Here is a 17,810-nt window from a genome sequence, read left to right as displayed (position 1 = left end):
ATCACAAAGGAGGCCTATGAACCTGACTCAGTTACACCAGCTCTGTCAGGAGGAATGGGCCAACATTCACTCAACCTCACATCCCACCCATTGGCTGTGCTGCTCATGATTGAATCTGTTCCTCAAGGACATCATGGCACTGAAACCAATGGATACACTCTACAAGAGAGCCAAAGAAATGGTTAGGTATGTGAAGGGTCATCAAGTTATAGCAGCAATCTACCTCACCAAGCAAAGTGAGAAGAATAAGAGCATCACATTGAAGCTGCCCAGCAACACCTGTTGGGGTGGTGTTGTCATCATGTTTGACAGTCTCCTGGAGGGGAAGGATTCTCCAAGAAATGGCCATATCACAGACTGCCGATATGGACAGCCCCATCAAGAGGATCCTCCTGGATGATGCATTTTGGGAGAGAGTGGTAAGCAGCCTGAAACCTGTAGCAGTAGGCATTGCACGGATTGAGGGAGACAATGCCATCTTGTCTAATGTTCAGACTCTGCTTACAGATGTAAGAGAAATCCGTACTGCCCTGCCCACTTTACTGTTTCTCCAAGCAGAGGAAACTGCAGTTCTGAAATACATCAAAAAGCATGAAGACTTCTGCCTGCCCATAGACACCGCAGCGTACATGTTGTACCCCAAGTATGCTGGCAAGAGCATCCTGTCTGGTGCAGAGATCTACAAGGCCAATGGTGTCATTACTACCATGTCTCGCCACCTTGGCCAGGATGAGGGCAAGGTTCTTGGGAGTCTGGCGAAGTACACTTCCAAGCAAAGTCTTTGGGATGGAGATGCAATATGGCAGTTGTGCCAACATATCTCATCAGCCACCTGGTGGAAAGGACTTTGTGGATCTGAGACTCTTTCCCCTGTTGCCTCAATCCTCCAAATCCCGCCAACATCAGCCGCCTTAGAGCGCAACCGGTCCTTGTTTGGGAACACACACACCAAAGCACGCAACAGGCTGACCAATACAAGGGTTGAAAGATTGTTGGCCATCCAGGCAAATTTGAGGCTTTTTGTAGCGTGTCAACGAGCCATTCTCAACAAGGTTGGAAAGTGACAGTGAAGATGAGGCGTCAGAGTCTGATGAACAAGAGTTTTTTTCTCTTTTTTTTTCTTTTGGAAGGATTTAATCATTTGCAATTATATCTACTTATGATAAGGTAAAACGTTTGTTTGTCTCCATATGATATGGTGAATATATACAATGCAAAAAAATATCTACATTTAAATGGTATATTAAATTTGCATATATTTCCCACGGAAAGTTTCCACCAATATTCCCCAAAATGTGCAACCATACTTATGATGCGCGTCACCACTTCACAGGAGGCATGGTTGAGAGAATGCCAAGTGTGAAACGCTGTCATCAAGGCAAAGGGTGGCGACTTTGAAGAATCTCAAATATATTTTGGATTAGTTTAACACTTTTTTGGTTACTACATGATTCAATATGTGTTATTTCATAGTGTTGATGTCGTCTTCGCTATTATTCTACAATATAGAAAATAGTACAAATAAAATAAAAACTCTTGAATGAGTAGGTGTGTCCAAACGTTTGAATAGGTACTGTAGGTCTAGATATTGTTTTTACCTAAGCTTTAAATGGTGTTTTTCCTAATTATAGGCTTCTACCTTTAACTTACAGTGCTAAAGTATTTTATTGTTGAAATCTTTTCTTAGTTTTTTAAGCACTACGAAAGTCTCATGTGTTCCAATGTGAAAAATTCAAGAGATGGGCGGGTCTAAGGCTTTAGAGCAGGGGTCGGGAACCTATGGCTCCCGAGCCAGGTGTGGCTCTTTTGATGATTGCATCTGGCTCGCAGATAAAACAAAATATTCTCACTTTTTTTTTTTTTTTTTTTTTTTTTTTTAAATACATTTTCACCCCTTTTCTCCCCAATTTTCGTGGTATCCAATCGCAGTAATTACTATCTTGTCTCATCGCTACAACTCCTTGTTTTAATCCATACATCGATTTTTCACTGCTCATGTCCTGTTCAGGGCTGCAGGAGCAATTGTCCATTATTTTAATTAAATGATACTGGCGTACGTTGGCCGTTGCTAGGTAAAACAGGTAAACGCCTCCTTTTGAATCAGTCTGCTCGGTCATTAGCTCAAAGCTAACCCTTCGACGAAGAAGATGGCGAAAAGAAAAAAAGATGACGAGTATCGTACATTTCAGGACGAATGGACCGAAGAATTCGCCTTTGTGGAGAGAGCAGGTTCTGCGGTGTGTCTAATTTGCAATGACAAAATTACATCGATGAAACGGTCAAATGTAAAGCGGCACTTCGACACGCGCCATGCTACCTTTGCATCAAAATACCCTGCGGGAGACAGCAGAAAGAAAGCGTGCCAAGAGCTACTGAGCAGGGTGCAAGCTAGCCAGCAGCAACTCCGCGTATGGACCCGGCAAGGTGACTATAATTGCGCTAGCTTTGCTGGATCTTTAGCAATAGCGAGGAACGGAAAACCATTCACAGATGGCGAGTATGCTAAAACGTTCATGCTGGATGTAGCCAATGAACTTTTTGATGATCTTCCGAACAAAGACAAGATAATTAAACGGACACAAGACATGCCTCTGTCGGCAAGAACTGTTCATGATCGTACCATCGTGATGGCAAACAAAGTGGAGGAAACGCAAGTGAAGGACATAAATGCAGCGCCGTTCTTTTCCCTGGCTTTGGATGAGTCAACAGACGTGAGCCATTTGTCGCAGTTCAGCGTGATTGCAAGATATGCTGTTGGTGACACACTGCGCGAAGAAAGTCTTGCAGTTCTGCCATTAAAAGGGTCCACAAGAGGTGAGGATTTATTTAAGTCTTTCATGGAGTTTGGTCAAGAAAAAAATCTACCTATGGATAAACTTCTCTCAGTGTGTACTGATGGTGCTCCGTGTATGGTGGGGAATAAAAAAGGATTTGTGGCACTTCTCTGTGAACATGAAAATAGACCCATCCTAAGTTTCCATTGCATTCTACACCAGGAGGCACTTTGTGCTCAGATGTGTGACAGGCAGTTTGGGGAAGTGATGTCGCTGGTCATTCGTGTGATCAACTTTATTGTTGCTCGAGTCTTAAATGATCGCCAGTTTAAAACACTACTGGATGAAGTTGGAAATAACTATCCTGGTCTGCTTTTGCACAGCAATGTGCGCTGGTTGTCAAGAGGAAAGGTGCTTAGCCGTTTTGCGGCTTGCCTGAAAGAAATCCGGACTTTCCTTGAAATGAAAGGCATCGAGCATCCTGAGCTAGCCGAAACTGAGTGGCTCCTCAAGTTTTACTATCTCGTAGATATGACTGAACATCTGAACCAGCTCAACGTGAAAATGCAAGGCATTGGAAATATAGTGTTATCCCTTCAACAAGCTGTGTTTGCTTTTGAAAACAAGCTAGAACTTTTCATCATGGATCTTGAAACAGGTCGTTTACTACATTTTGAAAAACTGAGCCAATTTAAATATGCATGCACAGCAAGTGAGCCTATTCAAAACTTTGATCTCCACCAGCTAGCTCGCTGCACATCCAGTCTCCTACAGTCCTTCAAAGCACGCTTTGGAGAATTTCGTGAGCACACTCGTCTTTTTAAGTTCATCACCCTTCCAAACGAGTGTTCACTGAACACAGCCGACCTGAGTTACATTCCTGGTGTCTCCGTCAGATATTTTGAAGCAGAAGTGGCTGACCTGAAGGCCTCAGACATGTGGGTGAATAAGTTCAAGTCACTGAATGAAGATTTGGAAAGAATCACACGACAGAAAGCGGAGTTGGCGAGCAAACACATGTGGACAGAAATGAAAAAACTTCAACCCGAAGACCAGCTGATTCTCAAAACTTGGAACGCGCTTCCTGTCACATACCACACACTGCAGCCTGTGAGTATTGCTGTATTGACCATGTTTGGATCTACGTATGCATGTGAGCAGTCATTCTCACATCTTAAAAACATCAAGTCCAACCTACGATCACGTTTAACGGATGAAAGCCTCAACGCTTACATGAAGCTTAACCTCACCAAGTACCAACCAGACTACAAAGACTACAAAGACAGCAAATCCATGCAGCACCAGAAGTCGCATTAATGGTGAGTATTATAACAACATTATTTAAGAATAAATTCAGAGGCTTATTATACTGACATTTAGTTGAATTCACTTTTAAAATATATTATATGGCTCTCACTGAAATAAATTTCCAAATGTTTTGCTTACATGGCTCTCTTAGTCAAAAAGGTTCCCGACCCCTGCTTTAGAGGGTGTGAACGATGTTAAATGGGAGTAAACAAAGAACAGCATTGTAGCTGTTCAATGTGAAAGGTTATCTTTATTATACAACAATAGGCCATTTAATATTGTAAATGGTTTACCTAATGGGGTAACTTGGTGAGATAATGTTCAGATAATCCTTTTTGGCAATTTGGTGCAAGTATTCCTTTTCTAAATATGTTTCCCAAGGATTAATGTAGAGCAAGAGTGAAAATCACAGCAACATTTTTTGAATGCCCTTTTCTCCTAAATGGGATTATAAATGTATCAACTTTTAAAGCAGCATTACTTCCCCATGTTTCCTTAAACTACAGTGTATGACATGCCATTGTGAAGCTCGGAGTGGGTACCTTTATCCAATGTAAAGCATATGACTGAAAAGAGATGGTGGATCACATGTCTAAAATACTTCCTTAAATCTTCAATAGCTTCCACGCCATATCACTTGCATGAATACTAACAACTATTTTTGGTTCAGGGACCTTGTCTGCACAATGTACGGCAATTACTTTTGTATTTTTTGAGTCTTAATAAAAAATATTTAGTAATATGTAAAAAATACAGTGTCTTCAGAAAGTATTCACACCCCTTGACTTTCACTTTTTGTTTTGTTACCTTTGTTATGGCAAGCCTAAATAAGTTCAGGAGTAAACATCTGCTTAACAAGTCACATAAGTCACTCTGTGTGAAATAATAGAGTTTAACATGATTTTTGAATGACTACCTCATCTCTGTACCCCACACAGAGATAATTGTAAGGTCCCTCAGTCGAGTAGTGAATTTCAAACACAGATTCATCCACAAAGACAAGGGAGGTTTACCAGTGCCTCGCAAAGGAAGAAGAATAAAAAGGCAGACATTGAATATCCCTTTGATCATGGTGAAGTTGTGAATTACACTGTGTCAATACACCCAGTCAGTACAAAGATGCAGGCGTCATGCCTAATTTATTTGCCGGATAGGAAGGAAACTGCTCAGGGATTTCATCATGAGGCCAATGGTGACTTTAAAACAGTTGCAGAGTTTAATGGCTGTGATAGGAGAAAACTGAGGATGGAGGATGGATCAACAACATTTTAGTTACTCCACAATACTAAACTCAATCACACTCCCCACTGCCCTTTCCTAACTGGACAAAAGGAACACCAATGTGAGAATGCTGTTCATGGACAGCTCAGCATCCACCATAGTGCCCACAAAGCTCATCACTAAGCTAAGGATCCTGGGACTAAACACCTCCCTCTGCAACTGGATTCTGGACTTCCTGACGGGCCACCCCCAAGCGGTAAGGGTAGGTAACAACACATCTGCCACGCTGATCCTCAACATGGGGGCCTCTCAGGGGTGGGTGCTTAGCCCCCTCCTGTAGTCCCTGTTCACCCACGACTGCGTGGCCAAGCACGATTCCAACACCATCATTAAGTTTGCTGACGACAACAGTGGTAGACCTGATCACTGACAACAATGAGACGGCCTATAGGGAGGTCAGAGACATGGCAGTGTGGTGCCAGGACAACAACCTCTCCCTCAACGTGATCAAGACAAAGGAGCTGATCGTGGACTACAGGAAAATGTGGGCCGAACAGGCCCCCATTAATATCGTCGGGGCTGTAGTGGAGCAGGTAGAGAGTTAAGTTCCTTAGTGTCCACATCACCAACAAACTATCATGGTCCAAACACACCAAAAGAGTTGTGAAGAGGGCACAAAAACACCTATTCCACCTCAGGAGACTGAAAAGATATGGCATGGGTCCCCAGATCCTCAAAAAGTTCTACAGCTGCACCATCGAGAGCATCCTGACCAGTTGCATCACCGCCTGGTATGGCAACTGCTCGGCATCCAACCGTAAGGCGCTACAGAGGGTAGTGTGTACGGCCCAGTACATCACTGGTGCCAAGCCTCCTGCCATCCAGGACCTATATATTTTTTTTATTTATTTAACCTTTATTTAACCAGGTAGGCAAATTGAGAACACGTTCTCATTTACAATTGCGACCTGGCCAAGATAAAGCAAAGCAGTTCGACACATACAACAACACATAGTTACACATGGAGTAAAAACAAACATATAGTCAATAATACAGTGAAAAAAAAAAAAAAAAAAGTCTATATACAATGTGAGCAAGTGAGGTGAGATAAGGGAGGTGAAGGCAAACAGATATATGTATAAATAAATAAAAATATAAAAAGGCCATGGAGGCGAAGTGAGTACAACACAGCAAGTAAAATAAAAACTAAAAAAAACACTGGAATGGTTGGTTTGCATTGGAAGAAAGTGCAAAGTAGAGACAGAAATAATGGGGTGCAAAGGAGCAAAATAAATTAATAAATAAATACAGTAGGTAAAGAGGTATATATAGTAGGTGGTGTCAGAGGAAGGCTCCAAAAATGGTCAAAGACTTCAGCCACCCAAGTCATAGACTGTTCTCTCTGCTACCGCACGGCAAGCAAAGCAGTACTGGAGCGCCAAGTCTAGGTTAAAAAGGCTCCTTAACAGCTTCTACCGCCAAGCCATAAGACTGCTGAACAATTAATCAAATGGCCACCCGGACAATTTACATAGACCCCCCTTCCTTCCACTTGTTTTGTACACTGCTGCTACTCGCTGTTTATTATCTGTGCAGTCACTTTAAATCAAATCAAATGTATTTATATAGCCCTTCTTAAAACAGCTGATATCTCAAAGTGCTGTACAGAAACCCAGCCTAAAACCCCAAACAGCAAGCAATGCAGGTGTAGAAGCACGGTGGCTAGGGAAAAACTCCCTAGAAAGGCCAAAATCTAGGAAGAAACCTAGAGAGGAACCAGGCTATGGGGGGTGGCCAGTCCTCTTCTGGCTGTGCCGGGTGGAGATTATAACAGAACATGGCCAAGATGTTCAAATGTTCATAAATTACCAGCATGGTCAAATAATAATAATCACAGTAGTTGTCGAGGGTGCAGCAAGTCAGCACCTCAGGAGTAAATGTCAGTTTGCTTTTCATAGCCAATCATTAAGAGTATCTCTACTGCTCCTGCAGTCTCTAGAGAGTTGAAAACAGCAGGTCTGGGACAGGTAGCAGGTACCCCGACCTACATGTACAAATTACCTCGACTAACTTGTTCCCCCGTACATTGACTGGGTACCGGTACCCCCTGTATATAGCCTCATTGTTATTTTATTGTTACTTTAGTTTATTTAGTAAATATTTTCTTAACTCCATTTCTTGAACTGCATTGTTGGTTAAGGGCTTGTAAGTAAGCATTTCACAGTAAGGTCCAGTTGTACTCAGCGCATGTGACAAATAAAATGTGATTTGAAATGAGAGTGAAAAGGAGAGTATCGTTTCCCGAAACTTGGTTCCCGGGACCCACGTTTTGTTTGTCCTAGCACTAGACAGCTGATTTAAATAATCATCAAGCTTTGATTATTTGAATCAGCTATCTAGTGCCAGGGCAAACACAAAACGTGCACCCCTTGGGGTCCCAGGACCGAGTTTGGGAAATACTGCTGTACAGAATAAACATATTCCAAAACCTGTTTGCAACAAGACACTAAAGGAATACTGCAATAAATGTGGCAAAACGACAACTTTTTGTCCTGAATATAGTGTTATGTTTGCGGAAAATCCAACACAACACATTACTCCATATTTTCAGGCATAGTGGTGGCTGCATCATGTTACGGGTATGCTTGTAATCGTTAAGGACTGGGGAGTTTTTTAGCATGAAAATAAATGGAATGGCGCTAAGCACAGGCAAAATCCTAGATAAAAGATACTGCGAGATGAATTCACATTTCATCAGGACAATAACCTACAACACAAGGCCAAATCTACACTGGAGTTGCTTACCAAGAATACAGTGAATGTTCCTGAGTGGCCGAGTTACAGTTTTGACTTAAATCTACTTGAAAATCTATGGCAAGACCTGAAAATGCTTGTCCAGCAATGATCAACAACCAAATTGACAGATCTTGAAGAATTTTGAAAACAAGAAAAAAAAATGGGCAAATGTTGTACAATCCAGGTGTGGAACGCTCTTAGAGACTTACCCAGAGACCTCACGGCTGCAATCGCTGCCAATGGTGGGTGCATCGGCAAAGTATTGACTCAGGGTGTGAATACTTATTTAAAATCAGATATTTATGTATTTCATGTTCAATAAATTTGCAAAAATGTTTAAAAACACGTTTTCACTTTGTCATTGTGGGGTAGTGTGTGTAGATGGGTGAGAGAAACAAATATTTAAACAATTTTGAATTAAGGCCTTAACACAGAAAAATGTGGAATAAATCAAGTGGTATAAATAATTTTTGAAGGCACTGTACTTGGTTAAAACTTCAATAGCTTCCACCCCATATGACTTTCATGAATACAACCAACTAATATTGATTCGGGGACTTCTTCCCTCTAATCCACGGCAATTACTTTTGGCCGTTTTTGTATAGATTTTATACATTTCAATTTACTTTTTCCTTTCGCAAAAGCTGACCACGACTCCATTTTGTTGCTTCCAGCCTACAAACAGAAACTAAAACAAGAAGCTCCCGCGCTCAGGTCTGTTCAACGCTGGTCCGACCAATCGGATTCCACGCTTCAAGACTGCTCCGATCACGTGGATTGGGATATGTTCCGCATTGCGCCCAACAACAACATTGACGAATACGCTGATTCGGTGAGCGAGTTCATTAGAAAATGCATCTGCGACATTATACCCACAGCATTATACCCATTATACCCACACGGTTTATGGTTTGGGAAAAACATTCCCAAACCATAAACCGTGGATTGATGGCAGCATTCGCGCGAAACTGAAAGCTCGAACCACTGCTGTTAACCAGGGCAAGGTGACCGGAAACATGACCGAATACAAACAGTGTAGCTATTCTCTCCGCAAGGCAATCAAACAAGCTAAGTGCCAGTATAGAGACAAAGTAGAGTCGCAATTCAACAGCTCAGACACAAGAGGTATGTGGCAGGGTCTACAGTCAATCACGGATTACAAAAAGAAAAACAGCCCCGTGGCGGACCAGGATGTCTTGCTCCCAGACAGACTAAATAACTTTTTTTCTCGCTTTGAGGACAATACAGTGCCACTGACACGGCCCGCTACCAAAACCTGCGGGCTCTCCTTCACTGCAGCCAAGGTGAGTAAAACATTTAAACGTGTTAACCCTCGCAAGGCTGCAGGCCCAGACGGCATTCCCAGCCGCGTCCTCAGAGCATGCGCAGACCAACTGGCTGGTGTGTTTACGGACATATTCAATCAATCCTTATCCCAGTCTGCTGTTCCCACATGTTTCAAGAGGGCCACCATTGTTCCTGTTCCCAAGAAAGCTAAGGTAACTGAGCTAAACGACTACCGCCCCGTAGCACTCACTTCCGTCATCATGAAGTGCTTTGAGAGACTAGTCAAGGACCATATCACCTCCACCCTACCTGACACCCTAGACTCACTCCAATTTGCTTACCGACCCAATAGGTCCACAGACGACGCAATCGCAACCACACTGCACAAACCCACCTGGACAAGAGGAATACCTATGTGAGAATGCTGTTCATCGACTACAGCTCAGCATTTAACACCATAGTACTCTCCAAACTCGTCATCAAGCTCGAGACCCTGGGTCTCGACCCCGCCCTGTGCAACTGGGTACTGGACTTCCTGACGGGCCGCCCCCAGGTGGTGAGGGTAGATAACATCTCCACCCCGCTGATCCTCAACACTGGGGCCCCACAAGGGTGCGTTCTGAGCCCTCACCTGTACTCCCTGTTCACCCACGACTGCGTGGCCATGCACGCCTCCAACTCAATCATCAAGTTTGCGGACGACACTACAGTAATAGGCTTGATTACCAACAACGAAGAGACGGCCTACATGTAGGAGGTGAGGGCCCTCGGAGTGTGGTGTCAGGAAAATAACCTCACACTCAACGTCAACAAAACAAAGGAGATGATTGTGGACTTCAGGAAACAGCAGAGTGAGCACCACCCTATCCACATCGACGGGACAGTAGTGTAGAGGGTAGTAAGTTAAGTTCCTCGGTGTACACATCACGGACAAACTGAATTGGTCCACCCACACAGACAGCGTTGTGAAGAAGGCGCAGCAGCGCCTCTTCAACCTCAGGAGGCTGAAGAAATTTGGCTTGTCACCAAAAGCACTCACAAACTTCTACAGATGCACAATCGAGAGCATCCTGTCGGGCTGTATCACCGCCTGGTACGGCAACTGCTCCGCCCACAACCGTAAGGCTCTCCAGCGGGTAGTGAGGTCTGCACAACGCATCACCGGGGGCAAACTACCTGCCCTCCAGGACACCTACACCACCCGATGTCACAGGAAGGCCAGAAAGATCATCAAGGACAACAACCACCCGAGCCACTGCCTGTTCACCCCGCTATCATCCAGAAGGCGAGGTCAGTACAGGTGCATCAAAGCAGGGACCGAGAGACTGAAAAACAGCTTCTATCTCAAGGCCATCAGACTGTTAAACAGCCACCACTAACATTTAGTGGCTGCTGCCAACATACTGACTCAACTCCAGCCGCTTTAATAATGGGAATTGATGGAAATGTATGTAAAAATGTATCACTAGCCACTTTAAACAATGCCACCTAATATAATGTTTACATACCCTACATTACTCATCTCATATGTATATGTATATACTGTACTCTATATCATCTACTGCATCTTGCCATCTTTATGTAATACATGTATCACTAGCCACTTTAAACTATGCCACTTTATGTTTATATACCCTACATTACTCATCTCATATGTATATACTGTACTCTATACCATCTACTGCATCTTGCCTATGCCATTCTGTACCATCACTCATATATCTTTATGTACATATTCTTTATCCCTTTACACTTATGTGTGTATAAGGTAGTAGTTGTGGAATTGTTAGGTTAGATTACTCGTTGGTTATTACTGCATTGTCGGAACTAGAAGCACAAGCATTTCGCTACACTCGCATTAACATCTGCTAACCATGTGTATGTGACAAATAAAATTTGATTTGATTTAAGGGGCGCTCAGAGTCTGGGCAAGGGCAGCCAGACTGGGACAGGGGCAGGACCCCCTACCCTTAATGTTTGGACTTAGTCTCTGATGCTGTGACGGAGCGCGGCCACCAGATGCATGGCTGGACTTTACCTGCTGAGCAGTTTACCAGGTGCAGAGAACGGGTTTGGGTCACCAGGTGCCTGTAGTTCCTGGCAGCGGAGCTATAAAGGTCTGAGTGGCGGGGTTGGGGTTGGTTAAGTGCGGGTGCCCCGGTTTGCGAGGTTCTGGAGGTAGGTTAGCCCTGGCCAGGACGCTGTGATGGGTGATGCCCAGGGAGAGGGATGTTGCCTGGGTAGGGAGAGTAGGGAGTAAGTCTGGAGGCCTGGAGGTCCTGGGAGTAAGCTGGACCTCTCCCAAATGTCCCTGGTGGCAGAGAGCTGGCTGGACTGAGTGATGGCCCCTGGAGGCCGCAGGTCGGTCCCCTCTCCCTGGGTCGGCCTCAGCCCTCCTTGGCCCTCTCCCAAATGTCACAGGGGCAGAGAGCTGGCTGGACTGAGTGGTGGCCCCTGGAGGCCGCAGGTCGGTCCCCTCTCCCTGGGTCGGCCTCAGCCCTCCTTGGCCCTCTCCCAAATGTCACAGGGGCAGGGGGCTGGCTGGACTGAGTGGCGGCCCCTGGAGGCCGCAGGTTGGTCCCCTCTCCCTGGGTCGGACTCAGCCCTCCTTGGCCCTCTCCCAAATGTCACAGGGGCAGGGGGCTGGCTGGACTGAGTGGCGGCCCCTGGAGGCCGCAGGTTGGTCCCCTCTCCCTGGGCCGGCCTCAGGCCTTCCTAGCCCTCTCCCAAATGTCCCATGGGCAGGGGGCTGGCTGGATGGAGTGGGGCCATCTGGAACCCCAGCAATCCCTGGCCCTCCAGACCTCTATCACTCAATAAAGGGCTGATAGTCAAGGGCTGGCAGGAGTAACTATGACCCTAGATAGCCCTTAGATAGCCAAATGGTGACACACTGCTCTGAAACAGCCAGTGGAGCAAAAGCTGGACTGTAATTGTTTCATTAATTCAAGTCACATGGTGGAAGTAATTGAAGGAGTTATGTCATGTAAATACAATTAACATAGATTTTTTTTTTTATTAAGCCAAAATGCCCAAAAGTAATTTGCGGGAATAGGTCCCTCAACCAATAGTGGTTGGTTGTATTCATGAAAGTCATATGGGGTGGACGCTATTGAAGTTATGCAAGTTCAATTTAAATGAATTGAAAATGGTCAAATAAAAAAAATACAAAAGCATTCGCCTTATATTGTATTGACGAGGTCCCTGAACCAATAACAGTTGGTTGAATTCATGCAAGTGATAGGGGGTGGAAGCTATTGAAGTTAAAAACATTTTTTTAAATGTATTCATTGAAAAACAGCTAAAGTTATTTTTATAACTACTAAAGTAATTGCGAGGTCTCTGAAATAATCACGGTTGTTTGTATTCATGTAAGTCCTGTAAGGTGGAACCATTTCTCTGTAAAGAGAATTTAAAAATATATATAAAGTAAAATAACAAAAAAACAATCGCTAAACAATTTGCAGTGGATTCGAGAGAAGTCTCTGAACAATGTCAAATTGATTTGAGAGCGATATTTTACGTGGTTGTGAAGCTATAGACATGTTTTATTAACACGCAAAAAGTAGGCGTTGCAGTGTTAAGACGTCCGCCTTAACCGTCAGCGGAGGAGAGCAACGGTTTAGCTACATTTTGACTCCAAAAACAAAATACGAAACCGAAGTGCAAAAACAAGGGGTGTTCCTTGTTCGCTATAGTCAGCTGATTCCGAATGTCATTTATACCATTCTTGCACATTTAGTTTAATTGGTATTAAAGAGGGAAGTCTGAATATGTCATAATTTTAACTACACCGCAGCAACGATATCAATAAGGCAAATCTCCAGCTTGACTTTGCCCCGACCAGTTAACGTGTTACACATTGCTTGACACACACAGCGAGGTTGTAATTGCGTAACATTAGCTAGCTAACTACAGTTACTTGACTCAATGCCCATTGTTTTCGATATATAACTAGAGAACACACTCCACGAACACTTGTTTTTCCTTACTAAACCGTTTTGCGGGCTAAAAGGGAGCTATTCTAGCTTACATTGTTGATTGTGTACTCACCATCGTCCTGGCTAAAATGCTCAGCATTCTGGATGATTCGGAAAGATCCGCCCACAAATGCCCGGTGCTCAAAGTACAGGAATGAATCGGTTTCTCATTCCCAGCTGAACTCCAATGAACAGACCACAAAGCGTATTCAAGGGCGAATAGTTACTTCAGGAACACCCTTCAAAACAACAACCGTGCCACCGTTAAGACAGCTACGCCAAAGATAGTACTAGCTAGCGCAGTTACAGCTTCAATACGTTGACACCTTTTGGTAACATGATCTCCTCGCCGGTCCCAGTTCCGTTCACCAGGGGCGATAGCAAGTTTTTTTATTTTGCTCTTTTCATTTTGTGAAAGCAAGGAAGAGCTGTTTACTCTCGCTGGCATTGGCAGCGTGGTTAGCTAAACTTTTGTGAAATAATCAGATTTATAATTATAAACTAGCTCTCGTTCTTTAGCTCTTAAAGGGTAAAGGGTTAACTTTACTATTCAAAGCAAAGCATAACGTTAAATTTAGTAAAGTAATTAGTGTAATTACTTTGATAGAATACAACTGTATTACTTTGGATTGTGGCGCAGTTAGATCACACAAATCTAAACTGCAGTTGTTGCCTTTGAAAAGTTTAAGACAGAAATAGGACAAAGAACATGGGAATAAAAAGCAGGATAATGTGGGCAACACTGTTAGGAACAAACTGTATTACTTTGGATTGTGGCGCAGTTAGATCACACAAATATCTAAACTGCAGTTGTTGCCTTTGAAAAGTTTAAGACAGAAATAGGACAAAGAACATGGGAATAAAAAGCAGGATAATGTGGGCAACACTGTTAGGAACGCAAATGTAACAGTATAACTTTAAACCGTCCCCTCGCCCCGACACGGGCGCGAACCAGGGACCCTCTGCACACATCGACAACAGTCACCCACGAAGCAGCGTTACCCATCGCTCCACAAAAGCCACGGCTCTTGCAAAGCAAGGGGCAACACTACTTAAGTCTCAGAGCAAGTGACGTAACTGATTGAAATGCTACTAGCGCGTACCCGCTAACTAGCTAGCCATTTCACATCCGTTACACTCACCCCCCTTTCAACCTCCTCTTTTTCCGCAGCAACCAGTGATCCGGGTCAACAGCATCAATGTAACAGTATAACTTTAAACCGTCCCCTCGCCCCGACCCGGGCGCGAACCAGGGACCCTCTGCACACATCGACAACAGTCACCCACGAAGCAGCGTTACCCATCGCTCCACAAAAGCCACGGCTCTTGCAAAGCAAGGGGCAACACTACTTAAGTCTCAGAGCAAGTGACGTAACTGATTGAAATGCTACTAGCGCGTACCCGCTAACTAGCTAGCCATTTCACATCCGTTACACAAAGCTACCCTGAATCGTTCATGCTGTCGGTTTCAGATAAATAGATGCACGATTTACTTTTGTAAAATGTTCAATGTAAATTAAGTTATATTTTAGTTGAATGATGATGTCAGTCAGTCTCCTAGCCTGTTATGTCAATTCTCGTAGCCTATACACTGAGTGTATAAAACATTAGAAGCGCCTTCCTAATATTGAGTTACACCCCCATTTGCCCTCAAAACAGCCTCATTTAGTCTGGGCATGGACTCTACAAGGTGTCTAAAGCGTTTCACAGGGTTGCCGGCCCATGTTGACTCCAATGCTTCACACAGTTGTCAAATTGGCTGGATGTCCTTTGGGTGGTGGACCATTGATACACATGGGGAACTGTTGAGCGTAAAAAACCGAGCAGCGTTGTAGTTCTTGACACACAAACCGGGTGCCTGGCACCTACTACCCACCATACCCCGTTTTGTCTTGCCCATTCACCCTCTGAATGGCACACAATCATGTCTCAAGGCTTAAACATCATCATTTAACCTGTCTTCTCCCCATCATCTACAATGATTGAAGTGGATTTAAAAGGTGACATCAATAAGAGATCATAGATTTCACTTGGATTCACCTGGTCAGTCTATAGCTAGGTTTCCATCCATTTGGCGAAATATTTTCATGCGAAGGTTGTAAAATCCGCATAAAGAAAATATGCGCTTTTTCCAACCAGTGGTGTTTCCACCAAACTGACTTGTTGCAGATAGAAATCAGTGCGTGATGACCTAGTGCACACAATACTTACTTTTTCGCTCAAATTCAATGTGTTTCCATAGCATTTTAAATTCTTGTTTTTGCGTGAAATAGCAAATGTGCCTAATCAGGTCTTGCCAAGTGCGCTCTAGCCAACGGCTTGTAGATACAGTGCGGGTAGTCTAGAGTACATTATGAGATTATTATGGGTAAGAGTGACAATATTTGTATTTGTCAAGCATCGATCATCATGTCATGGAATAAGCATCAAGATCACCGTGTACTTTCACCACCCTGTGAATTTCATAATACCTTATTATTTAATATGTTAATAAACTGTTTCCCAAGTCGTAGTGGGAGGACCACGCACCATGTCATGGCGTGACTCCAAGTTTACTTCGATATGATAGTTGTTTTATCAATATTTGTGCATAAAGGCATTTCCACCGCCATTTCTCGCGTAATACATTTTACCAACACAAAAAAAGATCCCACCATGTCGAACTAATCTGTCGGCTTTTATACAATTGTACCGTAACGTGTTGTTTTATACAAAGCTGTAGTGATTTGTTTTATTATGACATTACTTCACTCGCATAAAAACTGGACGGAAACGTGGTTTATGCTCCCGAGTGGCTCAGATCAGACGTTGTGTAGATCAGATCAAAACACTAAGTGACAACACTGCCCCCATGCTGCGGAAGGAATGATACGGCGTGTCTCAATTTTCATGTAGTAAAAAAAATATATCGAATGCCGGAGCGTACTACAAGGAGCCGCCTATTTTGTGACGAAAAACGACATTACAACACTTCGAATCTTGCGTCTGCATCAAATATGCGTTAATAACAACTGCGTCCTAGGAAATCTCTGACTTCCGAGTTCAGTTCGTTCAAGACAATTAGGAACTCGGTGAAAACGAGCGCCGACTGGGAAGAATAGTTTTGAATGGTCATCGAACTCTGAATTCCAAGTCGGAAACTGGCGTCATTTTAGAGCTCCGACTTGAAGATCACTGATGTCATGATTTTACCTTTTTTTCCGGAGTTGCAAGTTGTCTTGAAAGCACCAAGAGTTTGTAGAAACTTACGCTACCATTTGTAAATAAATAAAATGTTAACCTTTATTTAACTAGGCAAGTCAGTTAAGAACAAATTCTTATTTACAATGACGGCCTAACCCGGACGACGTCTGGCCAATTGTTCGCCGCCCTATGGGACTCCCAATCACGGCCGGTTGTGATACAGCCTGGATTCAAACTAGGGTCTGTAGTGACACCTCTAGGACTGAGATGCAGTGCCTTAGACCGCTGCCCCACTCAGGAGCCCAATAAAGGCCTCTAGTGGCCAAATGGCCAATGTAGCATGTGTAGGGCCGTTGAGGGCTTCCACCATGCTTCTGCCATTTTTAAAGTAGTCAACTGGGTGGGGATTCCTATAGGTTGCAGCTTCAATGGCGCTGCCCATGCTGGCACAGATGCTATAATGGCACAGATATAAATGTAACGGATGTGAAATGGCTAGCTAGTTAGCGGTGGTGCGCGCTAATAGCATTTCAATTGGTTACATTACTCGCTCTGAGACTTGAAGTAGTGGTACCCCTTGCTCTGCAAGGGCCGCGGCTTTTGTTGAGCAATGGGTAACGATGCTTCGTGGGTGTCAGTTGTTGATGTGTGCAGAGGGTCCCTGGTTCGCGCCCGGGGCGAGGGGACAATCTAAAGTTATACTGTTACATTGGTGCCGTGACCCGGATCACTGGTTGCTGCAGAAAAGGGGGAGGTCGAAAGGGGGGGTGAATGTAACCGATGTGAAATGGCTAGCTAGGTAGCGGTGGTGCGCGCTAGCAGCCTTTCAGTCGGTGACGTCACTTGCTCTGAGACTTGAAGTAGTGATTCCCCTTGCTCTGCAAGGGCCGAGGCTTTTGTGGAGCGATGGGTAACGATGCTTCGTGGGTGACTGTTGTTGATGTGTGCAGAGGGTCCCTGGTTCGCGCCCGGGTATGGGCGAGGGGACGGACGTAAAGTTATACTGTTACATTGGTGCCGTGACCCGGATCACTGGTTGCTGCGGAAAAGGAGGAGGTCGAAAGGGGGGTGAGTGTAACGGATGTGAAATGGCTAGCTAGTTAGCGGTGGTGCGCGCTAATAGCGTTTAAATCGGTTACGTCACTCGCTCTGAGTCTTGAAGTAGTGGTTTCCCTTGCTCTGCAAGGGCCGTGGCTTTTGTGGAGCGATGGGTAACGACGCTTCGTGGGTGTCAGTTGTTGATGTGTGCAGAGGGTCCCTG

The 17,810-nt window shown here is 44.2% G+C and overlaps 1 protein-coding gene across 1 annotated transcript in view; it reads right to left on the bottom strand.

The window, feature by feature from the left end:
• Positions 1-13,729, bottom strand: part of crata (carnitine O-acetyltransferase a) — a 42,285-nt gene extending 28,556 nt beyond the window's left edge. Inside the window, exon 1 of the mRNA XM_055875323.1 lies at positions 13,440-13,729. Within this exon, the coding sequence (XP_055731298.1) occupies positions 13,440-13,466 (27 nt within the window). The 5' untranslated portion in view covers positions 13,467-13,729. The remainder of the gene's footprint in view (positions 1-13,439) is intronic.
• Between the last annotated feature and the right edge of the window lie 4,081 nt (positions 13,730-17,810).

Source organism: Salvelinus fontinalis, chromosome 21, assembly GCF_029448725.1.
Source record: "Salvelinus fontinalis isolate EN_2023a chromosome 21, ASM2944872v1, whole genome shotgun sequence".
NCBI classification, from domain to species: Eukaryota; Metazoa; Chordata; class Actinopteri; order Salmoniformes; family Salmonidae; genus Salvelinus; species Salvelinus fontinalis.
This window is presented reverse-complemented; position numbering and strand designations above follow the sequence as displayed.